The 19,390-nt window shown below is 47.9% G+C and overlaps 1 protein-coding gene across 2 annotated transcripts in view; it reads right to left on the bottom strand.

Moving 5' to 3' along the window:
- Positions 1 to 15,243, bottom strand: part of CERS5 (ceramide synthase 5) — a 136,756-nt gene extending 121,513 nt beyond the window's left edge. The window contains exon 1 of one of the 2 annotated variants that reach the window (XM_073613161.1): positions 14,939 to 15,243. In XM_073613161.1, the coding sequence (XP_073469262.1) occupies positions 14,939 to 15,111 (173 nt within the window). In that variant the 5' untranslated portion in view covers positions 15,112 to 15,243. The remainder of the gene's footprint in view (positions 1 to 14,938) is intronic. The other variant, XM_073613162.1, reaches the window with a different exon arrangement.
- Positions 15,244 to 19,390: the final 4,147 nt, after the last annotated feature.

Genomic DNA, 19,390 nt, shown 5'->3' with positions numbered 1-19,390 from the left:
ACCACCATTATCGTTAACAGGACCGCTCACTGAAGAGATGGATATCTCGGTTGTGGCAGCAGCTATGGAGATATCCATCTTTAAAGTGCCGACGTATATGTATAGGAGCCGGTCGGCAAGAGGTTAAACACCACAGGGGAAGCGCAACGGACCACTGTGAAGACAAAGAATTTAAAGGGATGCATTTTTTCTTGAGCTTTTCTTGAGCTAAAAGGTGCCGATTGCTGGCCGACAATAAATTCAAATTCATTTAAAATTGATGATGTTATTTAAAAAGTCGAATACAATTTTATATAAAAAAAAAAAAAAAAAAAAAAAAACTGTCATTTTCGGTCAAGTGTATCCTGCATTTTTAGTACCAAAATTTCCTGTCGGTGCAACTCTATGTTACCATGAATTCTGGTACACACATTAACAAGATGCATGAGGGTGTCATTAAGAATTAATGGCACTTCTAAGCTTCTGCAAATGGGCTGCATGTTTAAGTGCATTGCTGGAAAGCTTGCAGTTTTGCACGCATTCCCACAACGCCCAGATGTAAACCTAGTCTATAGTGCCCTCCTGAATTCCTGATATTCACCTCACCAGCACGCCATCTCTGCTTCCTCCTTCATCATAGCTGATGACAATACCCTCACAGGACCGGGAAGTGATGTCAACCAGTACTAAAAACATTTCAGCTCGGGGGTTCTAGTGCCGGCTGTAAAAGAGGCAAGGGCAGTAAGGAAGTGCTTGTAAGGTGACAGCGTCTGTCAAACATTGATGTGGTTAGGTGAAGGACACAATGCTGATCAATATATGACGCATAATGGTAAAAATCTGCATGAAAAACAAGTGTATAATCAATGCAGTAAAGCCAGGCATCACTACTATAGACATATATAGAAGAAAGCACTTTATATACAAGTTATATGTGGATTACTACAAACTTGGAACATGATTACGTAGCTGTGAAAGCTCCAATACAACTTTTGTATTTTTTTTTTTAATACAAAAAGTGTGTCCAATACTTGTACAGAACACACATCATTTCATTCCAAGTGTCTGAAGTGAGGCTGAAGAGCAAAACTGGCGATTGAAGGCCGTCGCTTATCAGCAATAGTACTGGCTGGAGTGGATGTAAGTGTTAGAAGACAAGCGATCTCTAGCAGGTACAGGATGAAATCTAAGACAGCGGATTGTAAACAAATCCCTCATAAAAGATATCTCAGTGTAACTAAGCCATAAGCACTAATGAGCGCGTTTTACCTAGGGACTAGAAAAAAAGGAAAGAACAGACTATCACGGGTGTATGGAAGAATTGTCAAAACAAAGACAATAAACACAAAACAATTAGAAAAAGAAATGACTGTCTATTACCCAATGTTCAAACACAGCACTTAGACCTCTGACACAATTCTCTCTCTCATGAAAAGCACGGAGCATTACACAAGGGGACAGAAGGAGATGACAGAGAAGGAGATACCCCAGAGGCCGCTTCTCCACCACTGACAGTTACCCCATATGTGCTAGATCTTTATCCTACAGGTAGCAGCAAAACCCGCCATATGGCTCGTTATCACAGATGGTTCACAAAACAACTGCGATGTCCAAGAATAGAGAGAATCACGGGGCTCCCTTGCTAATAAAGAAACCAGATCACAATATATAATTGCTACACAAGACCTTTTAAAGCACTCCTTTCCTCACATTCAAAACAACGCCCCCCCCCCCCGTACAGCAGGCACCCTCCAATACTAGTTTTAGTACTCCAGTCCTTTCCTAATCCACCCCTAAAACATCATGTGCAAATAACTACTTTCTGGAAGTCCATATACTATACACTGTATATGTGGATGGACACGTTCCCTACACAACATTGCCTGAGCGAATTTAGTCACTCTGGCCCCGTCCACTCCATTCTTTGGACAGAGGGATGGCGTCTAGGTGATGGGGGTTATTTTGGCTTGAACGCCATGGCAAAGCGTTGGCTTTATTGCCATTAAAGTGATTGCAAAAGCAACTATTCTTATTATCTAAAAATAAAAAAATAGGTTATACCTACCTGCTCTGTGCAATGTTTTACAATGCCCCAATCCTCCTCTTCTAGGGCCCCCCGCTCCTGGCTCCACCCACAAAATGCCCCCATAGCAAGTTGCTTGTTACGTGGACACTTGCGCATGCTTGCTCCCGAGTCAGTTCTGTGTGACCATTAAGGATGAGCTCCGGCGTGTTCGCACAGCCCACGTGCAGAGCCCGCCAGGAAGTCGGCACTGCGCTGCACTAATCACAGGCTGTGAGACATTGTCCCGGTGGGCGGCTGCAGAGATCGGGAACTGCCTATGTTTAGTGCAGTGCCGACTTCCTGGCGGGCTCTGCACGTGGGCTGTGCGGACACGCCAGAGCTCATCCTTAGTGTCCATAGACACACACAGTGCGATTCGACCCAGAACCCCCATTCTCTCCACACTGGCTGTGATTGACAACAGCAGAAGTCAATAGCTCCTGCTGCTGTCTCTGAACCAATGAGGAGGGAGAGAGCGGCTCCTCTCATGCACACCGCTGGATCGAGATCAGGCTCAGGTGAATATGGGGGGGTGCGATGTCACAGACCCAGACCGTGTAGTCGGGATCTGCAGGGGACAGCTGGGATCGGTGCTGCAGCCATCTAGGAGTATTTTTTTTTGTTTTTCATATTCCCAAACTTCTCTTTTAATGCATTAAAAGGTAAAAAAAAAAAAAAAAAAAAAAAAAACTTTCTGCCTTTACAACCACTTTAATAAAATGATCTTTCCATTTCCACCTGCAGACAGCCAAGATTTTCTAAAAACTGTTTATAAAGTCAATTTTTGACACTAGCAACCATGACAACTCTAGTCTGTGTGTCCAGAAGTTCTCAGCTACGCTGGTCTTCCTGTTCACTGGTTTTTCTAGACATCTGCAAGGAGCTTGAGGCCAAATAAAGGGAATCCCCTGCAAGAGGATTTTTTTCATCTTTAACATTCTAAGTGCACAGGTAAATAGACAGCGGGCCTGCATATTTTCTTCTGACAGCGAACAGACATACATACAGAAATAAAGGTTGAATAAACAAACCAATCAGATGTCATCTTTCACGGACGTGACTAGATAGCGGGCACATTCAGCAGTCTTGCACTGCATTGCCCAATGCAGTCCTTATGCAAGGACAAGGCAAACAGATTTATTTCCTATGGTTTTAGTTCACACAACTGAATTGTGCTGGTGTGTAATCTACAAAAAAAAACCCTGTAGAGATTGCATTTTTGCACAGCACAGTAGACACTACAGTACATGGTAAAGGCACAGAAGGGAAAACAGGCCATCTGCTTATTATTGATCCACTAAGGCAAGCACTGAGATGTGAAAAGCCACATGTAATCTGAATAGTGTATAGTGGTCTCTGCCCTTTGCATAAATTACTAAAATAACCAGGAAAGGGAACCCGTGTCATGTTTGTCCTACCAAAACCAATGACTCTCACAAGATAGACATCTTACAACCAACCATTCAATAACACAGCCAGTGTGCTGGTAGTTAAAGGAGACGATTCAGCACTGAGGCTACAATCTCCTTTTTATAACATAACAGATAACACACCTTACATAACTGCACCGACTAGTAAATTTGTCTCAAGCTGAGATTTCTGTACTCATTGAAAACATACCTGAACTCAGGAAAAGCATTTTCCAATTTAGAACTTTCTAAAAGGCGAATTCTATATTGCACTAAAATCTTTCATATTCTGTGTGGGAGTACAATTCACTCTATGTGCCTTTAGTAAATATTATTATAGAAGAATTCCAGGTATGGAACAGCCGCTGGGAGTAAACACAACTACTCCAGTGATCTCCACTTACTTCCGAGTCCCACGCGGAGCGACCGACCTGATGCATTGTGAACACGGAGGTCGGCCACTCAGCACAGGCGTCCTTTCATTCAAAGAATGCTTCACACCATCTGTCATTTATAGTATATGTGCATCTCATAAAATTAGAATCAAAAAGTTAATTTCAGTAATTCAATTCAAAATGTGAAACTCATATTTTATATAGATTCATTACACATAGAGTGATATATTTCAAGCATTTTTTTTTTCATTTTGATGATTATGGCTTACATCTAGTGAAAACCCAAATTCAGCATTCCAGAAAATTAGAATATTACATAAGACCAATAAAAAAAAGAAAAAAAAAAAGGATTTGTAATACAGAAATGTTGGCTTACTGAAAAGCATGTCCATGTAAAGTATAGGATGCACTCAATAATTGGTTGGGCTCCTTTTGCATGAATTACTGCACCAATGCGACGTGGCATGGAGGCTATCAGCCTGTGGCACTGCTGAGGTGTTATGGAAGCCTAGGTTGCTTTGATAGCGGCCTTCAGCAAGTCTGCATTGTTGGATCTGATGTCTCTCATCTTCCTCTTGATAATACTCCACAGATTCTCTATGGGGTTTAGGTCAGGCGAGTTTGATAGTCAATAAAGCACAGTGATACCATGATCATTAAACCAGGTATTGGTACTTTTGGCAGTGTGGGCAGGTACCAAGTTCTGCTGGAACATGAAATCCACATCCCCATAAAGCTGGTCAGCAGAGGGAATCATGAAGTGCTCTAGAATTTCCTGGTAGAGGGTTGTGCTGACTTTGGACTTGATAAAAGACAGTGGACCAATACCAGCAGATGACATGGCTCCCTAAATCATCACGGACTGTGGAAAATCTTTGCATTTCATATGGAAATCAAGGTCCCAGAGTCTGGAGGGAGAGTGGAGAGGCACAGAATCCAAGTTGCAAGACGTCCAGTGTGAAGTTTCCACAGTCAGTGATGATTTGGGGAGCTACCTGGGCTTCCATAACACCTCAGCAGCGCCACAGGCTGATCACCTCCATGCCACGCCGCATTGATGCAAAGGGAGCACCGACCACGTACTGAGCGCATACTATACTGTACATGGACATACTTTTCAGTAAGCCAACATTTTTGTATTAACAATCCTTTTTTTTAACCGGTCTTCTGTAATATTGAAATTTTCTGAGATACAGAATTTTGGGTTTTCACTGGATGTAAGCCATAATCATCCAAATTAAAAGAAAGAAAGGCTTGAAATATATCACTCTGTGTGTAACGCATCTATATAAAATATACAAGTTTCACTTTTTGAATTGAATTACTGAAATAAATACACTTTATGAGGATATTCTAATTTTATGAGCTACACAGTTACACTGGTCCAAGCTGGCCTGGTAAAACCTGTAAAAATTTGATAGGATTTCTTCTTTAGTAGTCAGGGTTCCACCCATATTAATGAACTACACAGCATTATTACTGATAAAGGACAACCTTTTCTCCATGTTCCTTGTAATATGCCAAGGAACACAACCTTTGTCCATCTTATATCATACAAACAATATACTTATGCCGCGTACACACGGTCGGACTTTTCGTCTACAAAAGTCCGACAGCCTGTCCGACAGACTTTCGATGGACTTTTGGCGGACTTGCCTACATACGATCACACAAAAGTCCGATGGATTCGTACGTGATGACGTACACCGGACTAAAATAAGGAAGTTGATAGGCAGTAGCCAATAGCTGCCCTAGCGTGGGTTTTTGTCCGTCGGACTAGCACACAGGCGAGCGGATTTCTGGGTCCGGCGTAGTTACGACGTAAAGATTTGAAGCATGTTTCAAATCTAAAGTCCGTCAGATTTGAGGCTGGAAAAGTCCGCTGAAAGTCCAGGGAAGCCCACACACGATCGGATTGTCAGCCAGCTTTAGTCCGTCGGCGTCCGTCTGACTTTTGTAGATGAAAAGTCCAACCGTGTTAGAGTTGCAAATGCCCATGACTAGCACAAAGATTAGAGATGAGACCCCTTCACACAAAAAGGCACTGCAAGTAAAACTTATAGCTTACTAACCCAATATCTTCAACCCTAGTGCCCATCTTTCCAGTGTTTCTCAAATCCAGTCCTCAAGGCACCCCAACAGGTAATGTTTTCAGGATCTCCGTTATTTTGCTCAGGTGATTTGATCAGTTTCATTGCCTTAGTAATTACCACAGCTGTTTCATCTGAGAGAAATCCTGAAAACATGACCTGCTGGGGCGCCTTGAGGACTGGAGTTGAGAAACACTGTTCTAGAATATATTTCATCATGAAAATAAAGGGGAGAGCAAACGCAAAACAAAACCTGCTTCTCGCTAAAAGGGAACCTGTACAGACACAGAATTATGACGCTACAGGCATATCTAAAAGTTTAAAGTAGAACTGAATGCAGAAAAAAAAAAAAATCTCACGAGCAGGCAATCGCAGACGAGACAATGTCTTTGGCAAAAAAAGAATAACACTACCTCTACCTGCCTACTTAGTCTTCTGTGACATGTAAACCGAGCTGTGTATCTTACATTACATCACAGGCATGGTCCCTGTGTCCCAGGGAAGAACACCAGGAAGGAGCCAGGGAAAAGATGCCAGCACAGACGTGGTACCCCTTGTGGACACACACAGGCCTGGCAAAATAAGATAAAGCCACACAGTCAACATTTTGCACATCAGACACGAATGAGTATAAAACTGGGAGGAGGGCTGGGGGTTTACAAAATAAGTGCAACTGCAACCCTTACAGGTGTGCAGGCTCTAAACCAGGGATATATAGTTAGCGGACCTCCAGCTGTTGCAAAACTACAAGTCCCATCATTCCTCTAGCTCTGGGTGTCATGCTTCTTGCTGAGTCTTGCTATGCCTCATGGGACTTTATAGTTCTGCAACAGCTGGAGGTCCGCTAATTGCATATCCCTGCCCTAAAAGGTCATCCAGCTCATGGTGTCCTGTGGCCAACCTTTGCAGTGGTAAAAGAAAACACTACCTGAAGATTTAGCCGAATCCTACCTTTCCAGTAGAGTTGCCACCTCATCACTTTAAACTTCCTAGCACCAATTGGCCCTGAGATACGGGGCCCCAAACTCCTTTCGGAAAATGTCATTCTCTGCTGCAGAAAAGTGCTTGACATTTTCTGAACCGAGTTTGTGGCCCCATATCTCAGAGCCACTTGGTGCTAAGAACGCCAAATTTGGTGTGCAAACATTTTCTGAACCGATTTTTAGGGCCCTGTATCTTGGGGCCACTTGGTGCTAGAAATCCCAACTTTGGATATTTTATGGTGCTAGTTCCACTGGGTTTACACACCAAATTTGGGATTCCTAGCACTAAGTGGCCCCAAGATACAGGGCCCCAAAGTCGGTCAACTGTGTCCATCTGCAGCAATGTCATTTCGGGACACTTTGGGTTCAGAGACCCCAAATTTTGGCTGCAGCTAAGGGGCATATAGGAACCCTTAACTACCGAGTTTGAAGTTGGGGGGACCTATGGCTGCAAATGGGCACAGTGAGGCTGCAAATGGGCATTGTTGACCCTCTTTTCCACTTACAGTAGCTGTGCATTTCTCACCCTCGTCTTATACTCGGGTCAATACGTTTTTCCCATTTTTTCGTGATAAATTAGGGCCTCGACTTATACTCGAGTATATACGGTAATTCTGTTCAGCACATTATGAAGGACATTGGGGGAGATTTACTAAAACTGGAGCACGCAGAATTTGGTGCAGCTGTGCTGTGGTAGCCAGCTTCTAACTTCAGCTTGTTCAATTAAGCTTTGGCAATAAAACCCGGAAGCTGATTGGACTCTATGCAGATCTGCATCAGATTTTGCACGCTCTAGCTTTAGTAAAACTCCCCCATTGTCTAACAATGACTGCAGAAGGTTTGAGTGATAAAGAGGCTCTATACACAGTACCCAGTGGGTTGAAAGAGAAAAAAAAAAAAGGAGAATTCGCCAAGCGAGGATAGTCTGTGGCGATTCACACATGACTGGCACGCCGTTGCAGCCGTTTGGAGTTATACACATGAATTTATGTTAATGTAAGTGCACAGTGAGCGGCACAGTGGTGTAGTGGGTAGCACTCTCATCTAGTAAAAAGGGTCGCTGGTTCGAATCCCAACCATGACACTACCTGCCTGGAGTTTGCATTTTCTCCCTGGTACTCCGGTTTCCTCCCACACTCCAAAGACATGCTGGTAGGTTAATTGGCTTCTGTCTAAATTGTCCCTAGTATATGAATGTGAGTTAGGGACCTTAGATTGTAAGCTCCTTAAGGGTAGGGACTGATGTGAATGTTCAATGTATATGTAAGGAGCTGTGTAAATTGATGGCGCTATATAAGTACCTTAAATAATAATAATGTTTTAATATTTTATTTAAATAAAACAATATCACACATCCTTTCCTGCATGATACATATGCTGACTTGAGTCTGGAGACTGAGTGGAGGAGGAGTAAGGCTCAATTCACACGAATCCGTTTTTTGATGCATTTTGCAGAAATACAGGGAATATTTTTAACATGGGTTCCTATGGAACATGTTAATGCACTTTTGTGCCTCTGCTTTTTTGTAAAGGGTCGGGGACTTTTTTTTCCCTCAAAATGCAGCGATTTGCATGTAATAGAATTCAATGGACCCGCATCCAAAATGCAAGTATTGCATTTATTTTACACTGTATATAGCTGGTTACTAAGGAGGGGGCTATTTTTTTTTTTTTTTTTTTTAATACACATCACATGGTTTTTGCAGCATGCTGGTTTGACAGAAGCTGGTCATAAGCCCGGCTTCTGAAGACATAACAGCCGTACGGGCTGAAAGTTGGCTGGTTCCTGCCCAACCAACCGTTTTTAGATGATTTTTGGCCCGTGCATACCCAGTTTATAGCACAAGGTAATGGGAACAAAGGACATAAAAAGGCAGAAAAGGGCACTACCCCCACCACCATCATCCTGCTCAGGATAACAAGGGGTGTTCAAGCATGGAGTGCAGGGCACCATAGGTACTAAGTAAATATTTTGATCTATGGCACATGAGGATGCACCATCAAAGAAGGTACAGGCAAAAAAAGGACAAGTGTAAGGACCTGAGTGACTTTGACAAGGGCCAAACAGCAGCTCTTGTGGGATGTTCCCAGTCTAAAGTGGTCAGGACCTACCAAAAGTGGTCGAAGGAAGGAATATCAGTGACATGGTCATGGGCAGCCAAGGCTCATTGATACTTGTGGGGAGGGAAGGCTGGACTGTGTAGTCCAATCCAATAGAAGAGCTACTATAGCTCAAATGGCTGGAAAAAGTTAATCCTGATTCCACTAGGAGGTTGCCAAAAAACACCATGCATGTCAGATTATGTATGGAGCTGTGTGGCAGCAGACCGGCTCAGGGTGCTCATGCTGACCCGTGTCCACAGCCAAAAGCCCCTACAACAGGCAGATGAGCATCAGAATCGGACCAATGGAAGAAGGTGGCCTGATCTGATGAGTCATGTATTCTTTTACATCATCATGTGGATGGATGGGTGTGTGTCACTTACCCTGAGGAGATGACACCAGGATGCAGCATGGGGAAAAAGGAAAGTCGGTGGAGGGAGTGTGATAGTTTGGGTAATGTCCTGCCATTCATGTGGCTGTTACTCTGCAGTCCATGTCTCAACGTGTCAGGGCCGTTTTGGTGGCACATGGGGGGGGGGATCTACTTAATTTTAGGCGAGTGGTCATAATGTTATGGCTGGTGTGTGGGGGTGTGTGTGTATGTATATATATATATATATATATATATATATGCACACACACACATATACATACACACACACACACACACACACTCTGTGACCCAGACCTGTGTGTATATGTATTATATTAAAAAAAACAAACACACACTATATATATATATATATATATACACACACACACACACACACAGGTCAGGGTCACAGAGGGCGAGGCCCAATCAAATAAAGGAGGGTGGGAGGAGGATATATTACGTCCAGTTTCACTGGGCTAGATCAATGTTACAGGGATCTATACTGAAAGAGACAACGTATATATTTTTTTAAAACAGAGAATCACAGAGCACTATAAAATGAAGCAGAATACATGATGATCAATTCCCCTCATTGTGGACATGGAGGAGATCAGCTCCTCAGGTTTACCAAATGTCACAGGGGGACCAAACAGAGCAATCCATGTCCTGATTAGTATCACAGGGGAGTATACAGGGAGATCAGTGAACATTATAATCGGTGTCATAGGGAAGGGACTATGGAGAGAGGTAGGATGAGGATACAGAAGTTGTAGATTAATGATGGGGAAGGGGGGGGGGGGGGGTCACGGAGTTGTATAGAAGAAGAATCTTATGACTGGGGACACATACATGGTGACAGGCAGAACACACAGAGGAGCCGTGTATGGGGGTCATAGTAAGTTAGTATGGGTGTGTATATAGAGCGATCGGTGAGAGTAGGACAATCAGTGTGAATGTTGATGATCGATGTATATAGGGCGATCGGTGAGTCTAGGGGTGATCAGAGTATATTATAAACAGTGTATTTATTGTGATCAGTGTGTCTAGATCAGAATTTCTCAACACCAGTCCTCAAGGCGCACCAACAGGTCATATTTTCAGGCTCTCCATTATTTTGCACAGGTGATTTGATCAGTTTCAATGCCTTAGTAATTACCACAGCCCTTTGATCTGAGGGAAATCCTGAAAACATGACCTGTTGGTGCACCTTGAGGACTGGAATTGAGAAACATTGCTCTAGGTTGATGGGTGTGTACAGGGTGATGGGCGAGTGTAGGACAATCAATCAGTGTGCTTACATATATATATATATATATATATATATATATATATATATATATATATATATATATGAATATGAGTGTAGGGGCGATCGGTGTATACAGGGAGATCATCATAACATATAATCAGTGTACAGGGTGATGGGGGTGTATATAGTGTGATGAGTAGAGGGGTATACAATACAGGAGGAGATGGATGAGGTGATCGGTATAGATTGGCGTGTCTCAACCTTTTTTCAGTTGGGACCCCCTTTAAAATTCTGCACAATCTTTAGACACCCCATTCAGAAATAAAAAAAAAAAAACTAAATGAATAGTTTTACATAACACAACATCCGCACACATAGGACACCGAACATTAGAGGTGATTTATTCTTTCAAAGCACATACACTTTTGCACACTGGTACTGACTAGTGTGCCAATGTTTCTCTTCTCCCTCCTTCAACTAATGTAACCCCATTGATGATGGGGAGTTGCAAACAAGGATGCTATGCAGGTGCCCGGGTTCCTCCTCATCAACTAATGATGTCATTGGTTGTTAGGACACCGACGGCTGGAAGGTTATAATGGTGCAAAATTAAAACCTGCGACTTTGTGAAACCAGAGGGGAGGTTTCCGCCACCTGCTGGTTTGTATACAATTCTTGGGCAATTTGTAGGCATTTTCCCAAGGCACAGCTGAAGAGACCTAAAGGCACCCTGGTTGAAAAAGGTTGTTATTGAGGACATACAGATAGAGGAGGTGATCGGGGTCACAGCAGGCGGTGTCACCCCACTACCACATGACTTCCAGTGTCACTCATTTATCACAACACGGCCTCCCTGTGTAACCCCACTACCGCAACATCTCTGCCACCCTCGCCCCACTACCGCAACATCTCTGCCACCCTCGCCCCACTACCGCAACATCTCTGCCACCCTCGCCCCACTACCGCAACATCTCTGCCACCCTCGCCCCACTACCGCAACATCTCTGCCACCCTCGCCCCACTACCGCAACATCTCTGCCACCCTCACCCCACATCTCTGCCACCCTCACCCCACTATCACAACAGCTCTGCCAACCTCACCCCACATCTCTGCCACCCTCACCCCACTATCACAACAGCTCTGCCACCCTCACCCCACATCTCTGCTACCCTCACCCCACAACAGCTCTGCCACCCTCACCCCACATCTCTGCTACCCTCACCCCACAACAGCTCTGCCACCCTCACCCCACAATTACAACATCTCTGCCACTCATTTATCACAACATCTCTGCCACCCTCACCCCACTACACCTCTGCCACCCTCACCCCACTATCACAACATCTCTGCCACCCTCACCCCACTATCACAACATCTCTGCCACCCTCACCCCACTACAGCTCTGCCACCCTCACCCCACTACACCTCTGCCACCCTCACCCCACTACACCTCTGCCACCCTCACCCCACTACACCTCTGCCACCCTCACCCCACTACACCTCTGCCACCCTCACCCCACTATCACAACATCTCTGCCACCCTCACCCCACTATCACAACATCTCTGCCACCCTCACCCCACTATCACAACATCTCTGCCACCCTCACCCCACTATCACAACATCTCTGCCACCCTCACCCCACTATCACAACATCTCTGCCACCCTCACCCCACTATCACAACATCTCTGCCACCCTCACCCCACTATCACAACATCTCTGCCACCCTCACCCCACTATCACAACATCTCTGCCACCCTCACCCCACTATCACAACATCTCTGCCACCCTCACCCCACTATCACAACATCTCTGCCACCCTCACCCCACTATCACAACATCTCTGCCACCCTCACCCCACTATCACAACATCTCTGCCACCCTCACTTCACCACACCTCTGCCACCCTCACCCCACTACACCTCTGCCATCCTCACCCCACTACACCTCTGCCACCCTCACCCCACTACACCTCTGCCACCCTCACCCCACTACACCTCTGCCACCCTCACCCCACTACCGCTACACCTCTGCCACCCTCACCCCACTACCGCAACATCTCTGCCACCCTCGCCCCACTACCGCAACATCTCTGCCACCCCCGCCCCACTACCGCAACATCTCTGCCACCCTCGCCCCACTACCGCAACATCTCTGCCACCCTCACCCCACATCTCTGCCACCCTCACCCCACTATCACAACAGCTCTGCCAACCTCACCCCACATCTCTGCCACCCTCACCCCACTATCACAACAGCTCTGCCACACTCACCCCACATCTCTGCTACCCTCACCCCACAACAGCTCTGCCACCCTCACCCCACATCTCTGCTACCCTCACCCCACAACAGCTCTGCCACCCTCACCCCACAATTACAACATCTCTGCCACTCATTTATCACAACATCTCTGCCACCCTCACTTCACTACACCTCTGCCACCCTCACCCCACTACACCTCTGCCACCCTCACCCCACTATCACAACATCTCTGCCACCCTCACCCCACTATCACAACATCTCTGCCACCCTCACCCCACCTCTGCCACCCTCACCCCACTACACCTCTGCCACCCTCACCCCACTACACCTCTGCCACCCTCACCCCACTATCACAACATCTCTGCCACCCTCACCCTACTATCACAACATCTCTGCCACCCTCACCCCACTATCACAACATCTCTGCCACCCTCACCCCACTATCACAACATCTCTGCCACCCTCACCCCACTATCACAACATCTCTGCCACCCTCACTTCACCACACCTCTGCCACCCTCACCCCACTACACCTCTGCCATCCTCACCCCACTACACCTCTGCCACCCTCACCCCACTACACCTCTGCCACCCTCACCCCACTACCGCAACATCTCTGCCACCCTCGCCCCACTACCGCAACATCTCTGCCACCCTCGCCCCACTACCGCAACATCTCTGCCACCCTCACCCCACATCTCTGCCACCCTCACCCCACTATCACAACAGCTCTGCCAACCTCACCCCACATCTCTGCCACCCTCACCCCACTATCACAACAGCTCTGCCACCCTCACCCCACATCTCTGCTACCCTCACCCCACAACAGCTCTGCCACCCTCACCCCACAACAGCTCTGCCACCCTCACCCCACTATTACAACATCTCTGCCACCCTCACTTCACCACACCTCTGCCACCCTCACCCCACTACACCTCTGCCACCCTCACCCCACTATCACAACATCTCTGCCACCCTCACCCCACTACACCTCTGCCACCCTCACCCCACTACACCTCTGCCACCCTCACCCCACTACACCTCTGCCACCCTCACCCCACTATCACAACATCTCTGCCACCCTCACCCCACTACACCTCTGCCACCCTCACCCCACTACACCTCTGCCATCCTCACCCCACTACACCTCTGCCACCCCACTACACCTCTGCCATCCTCACCCCACTACACCTCTGCCACCCTCACCCCACTACACCTCTGCCACCCTCACCCCACTATCACAACATCTCTGCCACCCTCACCCCACTATCACAACATCTCTGCCACCCTCACCCCACTATCACAACATCTCTGCCACCCTCACTTCACCACACCTCTGCCACCCTCACCCCACTACACCTCTGCCATCCTCACCCCACTACACCTCTGCCACCCTCACCCCACTACACCTCTGCCACCCTCACCCCACTACCGCTACACCTCTGCCACCCTCACCCCACTACCGCAACATCTCTGCCACCCTCGCCCCACTACCGCAACATCTCTGCCACCCTCGCCCCACTACCGCAACATCTCTGCCACCCTCACCCCACATCTCTGCCACCCTCACCCCACTATCACAACAGCTCTGCCAACCTCACCCCACATCTCTGCCACCCTCACCCCACTATCACAACAGCTCTGCCACCCTCACCCCACATCTCTGCTACCCTCACCCCACAACAGCTCTGCCACCCTCACCCCACAACAGCTCTGCCACCCTCACCCCACTATCACAACATCTCTGCCACCCTCACCCCACTACACCTCTGCCACCCTCACCCCACTACACCTCTGCCATCCTCACCCCACTACATCTCTGCCACCCCACTACACCTCTGCCATCCTCACCCCACTACACCTCTGCCACCCCACTACACCTCTGCCATCCTCACCCCACTACACCTCTGCCACCCTCACCCCACTATCACAACATCTCTGCCACCCTCACCCGCTGGGTGTCACCCCCACTACATGTCTTCCAGTGTCCCCCCACTACTACAACACGGCCCCCCGGTGTCCCCCTCACCTCTCGAATAGCAGTCTGAGGGTGAAGATGCCTAGCGCAGTGGGTAAGGCGTAGAGGAGGTGCCCGGCCCGGGGGTATTGCTCCCCGCTCTCGGTATCCGCCAGGTCCGCCCAGGTGACATTCTGCGGCAGCCAGAAGCGTTCATTCCAGAACCAGGCCGAGAGGGCAGACATCTTCCCGCCGCAGCCGGAGCGCCGACACTGAGGATGACCACACCCCCTCCACTCTCAGCCCTGACACGGACTTTGGGCGGGGCTCCGAAGGTCTCCCCCTCCGCCATCTAACTACACTGGCAGTCCCCCTCCCGTTTAGCAACTGCGCATGTGCCGAGGGTGTAGCATGAAGGGGCGTATGCCGTTAAAAAAGGCTCCCTTGCGGCAACTGCGCATGCGCCGGATTCAGGCAAAGCAAGCCGAGCTGCAGATCTACACATTACTCTGTGACAGCCGAGCTTATTACATGCAGCCGAAGAGATACCCGGTACCTATGGCCGGTACAGATCTCATCCCACACCGTGACAGCTGGGCGGGGACACAGGCATGGCTCAGCATTGTTAACAGTGACGATACACGGGGGGGGGGTACAGGAGATCACAGGGGCTGTGCATTGAGGTTCGGGGGGAACTATCAGTGGGGGGGGGGGAGGGGTGGTAGTTAGTAGGGTGGACAGAAGGCTAGTTGTTGGAGTGGGGATCTGTCGGGAGGGGGTGGTAGTTGGGGGGTGGGGATCTGTCGGCGGTGGGAGCCTTACCAGTGCCCATGAAATGCAGGCTGATCAGTGCCAATTAAATGCATCCTTACCAGTGCCAATTAAATGCAGCCTGCTCCTCCAGAGCTCTGAGAGGGGCAGTAGTCGGGGGTGGGATCTGTTGAGGGTGGGATCTGTCGGGAGGGGCGGTAGTCGGGGGTGGGATCTGTTGGGAGGGGAAGTAGTCGGGGGTGGGATCTGTCGTGAGGGGCGGTAGTCGGGGGTGGGATCTGTTGGGAGGGGAAGTAGTCGGGGGTGGAGATCTGTCGGCGGTGGGAAAGGGCAGTAGTCAGGGGGGAGGATCTGTGGGAGGAGGCAGTCGTCGGGGGTGGAGTTCTGTCGGCAGTGGGAGGGGTGAGGATCTGTCGGTGGTGGGGGGGTGGCGATCTGTGGCAGGGGTCCGTAGTCGAGGGGTGGGGATCTGTGGGGGAGTATAACAGTATAAATTTGCTGTCTCCTCAAAATAACGCAACACAGCCATTAATGTCTAAACTGCTGGCAACAAAAGTGAATACACCCCTAAGTGAAAATGTCCAAATTGGGCCCAATTAGCCATTTGGGGCTGCGTGAGTGCTGCCGACACTGGGGAGCTACAGTTCATTGAGGGAACCATGAATGCCAACATTTACTGTGACATACTGAAGCAGAGCATGATCCCCTCCCTTCGGAGACTGGGCGCAGGGCAGTATTCCAACATAACGACCCCAAACACACCTCCAAGACAACCACTGCCTTGCTAAAGAAGCTGAGGGTAAAAGGTGATGGACTGGCCAAGCATGTCTCCAGACCTAAATCCTATTGAGCATCAGTGGGGCATCCTCAAATGGAAGGTGGAGGAGCACAAGGTCTCTAACATCCACCAGCTCTGTGATGTCGTCATGGAGGAGTGGAAGAGGACTCCAGTGGCAACTTGTGAAGCTCTGAACTCCATGCCCAAGAGGGTTAAGGCAGTGCTGGAGAATAATGGTGGCCACACAAAATATTGACACTTTGGGCCCAATTTGGACATTTTCACTTAGGGGGTGTACTCTTTTTTGTTGCCAGTGGTTTAGACATTAATTGCTGTGTTGAGTTATTTTGAGGGGACAGCAAATTTACACTGTTATACAAGCTGTACACTCACTACTTTACATTGTAGCAAAGTGTCATTTCTTCAGTGTTTTAAGATGAAAGCATTTAATAAAATATTTACAAAAATGTGAGGGGTGTACTCTTTTGTCAGATACTGTGTGTGTGTGTGTGTGTGTATATATATATATATATATATATGGCTCAAAAGTTCAAGTCCTGAGCTACTAGCCAGGCCTTAAGTCAGGGGTGCCCAACCTTTTGAGGAGCGAGGGCCACTTTAGCGACTTGGTAACCGGTCACGGGCGGATAGCAGGTCTGTGTCAACTCTGCATATGTAGAGCAGACCCAGACGCAGCCCGCTCTACCCTAAGGGCCCTCCAATCTGCCCAGACGGAAGGGGACAGATCCCCTTCTGTTTTTTTAAGCAGATCGGATTGCAGATAGGCGGGTGTAAACAGACACGAGTCTGGTGAATGGAGGGTCCGCCTGAAAAACAGACAGGCAGACCCAATCAGACCGATTGTGTGAAAGGGGTCTAAGGCTGCTTTCACACTGATGCACAGCGGTTTACGGGCACCTCAACTGACCTTGATCTTCACTTCTTCCTCAGGATTCCTGCAGCTGGTTGCTGCAGTCCCTCAGGTGGTTATGGCTGGTGGCTGCTGCTGGCTGTCCTCCAGGGCTGGTACTGCTGTTGGGTACTGCCTACTGGCAGGTACTGGTACTGCTGGTGGGTACTAGTACTGCTGGTGGGTACATCCAACCCTACCCTGCCCCGCCCCTAAACACACCCTTATAAAAGATCTCATGAAATGACACTTAAATGTTTTATGCAGAATTAAGTTACAAAAATAAATATTAAAGTGGTTGTATACCGCAAAAAAAAACCCTGTAAGGCAAAGGCATAATGAGCTAGTATGCACCGCATACTAGCTCATTATGAAATACTTACTTTAGAACGAAGCGCCGGCATCATCTCCCGGTCACTGCTGAGGGAGCTGACGTTCCCTCGGTGTTTCTTCCAGGTTCGCGGCTCCGGCGCTGTGAATGGCCGGAGCCGTGATGACGTCATGCACGCGGGAGTCTTTTTTCTGGCAAGGTGCTCTGATTTTCCAGCAGCATCCGCCGGACCTTCAGAGCGCATGCGCCGCTGATGTCATCGGCTGCATGCAAGGTGAATATCTCCTAAACCATGCAGGTTTAGGAAATATTCATTTTACCTATGGGTAAGGCTTATTATAGGCTTACCTGTAGGTAGAAATGTGAAAGCGGGGTATACAATCGCTTTAACGACAACTTTATTGGTGCAGCCTCACCTGTGCTCATCAATGCAGCCTCACCTGCGCCCATCAATGCAGCCTCACTACTCATCAAGGCAGCCTCACCTGTGCTCATCAATGCAGCCTCACCTGTGCTCATCAATGCAGCCTCAAAGTATAAACTTTAATTTTCTTTCAATTTGTTTTAATTAAAGTTTTAACAAAATACAGATATACTGCATACCTCCCAACAGTCCCGGATTGGGCGGGACATTCCCGCATCTGCATCTTTGTCCCGTGGTCCCGCTGTGAAGGAGGTATGTCCCGCATCATTGTTTTCAGCTATGGTTAGCTGTGTGCTCACAGTTCAGGGCTTTCATTTTAAGACACAGAAGCCCGGCATTTTTTGACAGGAGATAGCATTTGATGGGCAGAATTGAAAGCTATTTAAACAGCGGAGGGAGACTGTAGTTGTGAGATTGTGCCTCGCTGTTGCGGAGCGGGTTTTGTCTGTGTTGCACCCTGCCCTTAGACACAGGCAAAATCCGCCGTTCAACACACCAAAACCTTCCTGCAACACAGAAAAAACCCGATCTTGAGCACACTGTAACTCCCTCTGCTGTTTGCATAGCTTTCAATTCAAATGCTATCTCTCGTCAAAAAATGCCTCCTATGATGTGCGCGTGCGCTATGGTGACGTCACACCAACTGATCGGGAAATCAGCTGGAGTGCCCTTCCATATTGCACATGCGCGGGCACCTTTTGATGGCGGGCACTATTCCATAGAACACCGCCTCCTACAGCAGCCTGCCTGCTCTGATCGGGGGACAAGTGCGGGCAGTGTTCAATGGCAGGAGGAGGGAAGGAAGCGCTTGGTGAGCTGCAGCAGCGAGCACTGAATTTATTCTCTCTGGAGAAGAGACCCTTGAGAGGGGATATGATTTCAACTTACAAATACTGTACTGGTGACCCCACAATAGGGATAAAACTTTTTCGCAGGAGGGAGTTTAACAAGACACGTGACCACTCATTTAAATTAGAAGAAAAGAGGTCTAAACTTAAACTACGTAGAGGGTTCTTTACTGTAAAAGCGGCAAGGATGTGGAATTCCCTTCCACAGGCGGTGGTATCAGCGGGGAGCATCGATAGTTTCCAAAAACTATTAGATAAGGACCTGAATGACCGCAACATACAGGGATATACAATGTAATACTGACATATAATAACACATTCTCCTGCCTGGTCAGGGAAGTTCTGGAGCCAACAATAAGCCAGAAAGGTAACCATGGGTACGATGGTGAAGCTTTGGGGAGGGTGGGGGGCTAAAGATTAGGGCAGAGGAGAGGAGTTTGTGTTGGGGGGGTGGGGGATGGG

This window comes from Aquarana catesbeiana, linkage group LG02, assembly GCF_042186555.1.
Source record: "Aquarana catesbeiana isolate 2022-GZ linkage group LG02, ASM4218655v1, whole genome shotgun sequence".
Taxonomy (NCBI): domain Eukaryota; kingdom Metazoa; phylum Chordata; class Amphibia; order Anura; family Ranidae; genus Aquarana; species Aquarana catesbeiana.
The sequence above is the reverse complement of the archived record's forward strand: the minus strand, read 5'-3'. Positions and strand labels throughout refer to the sequence as shown.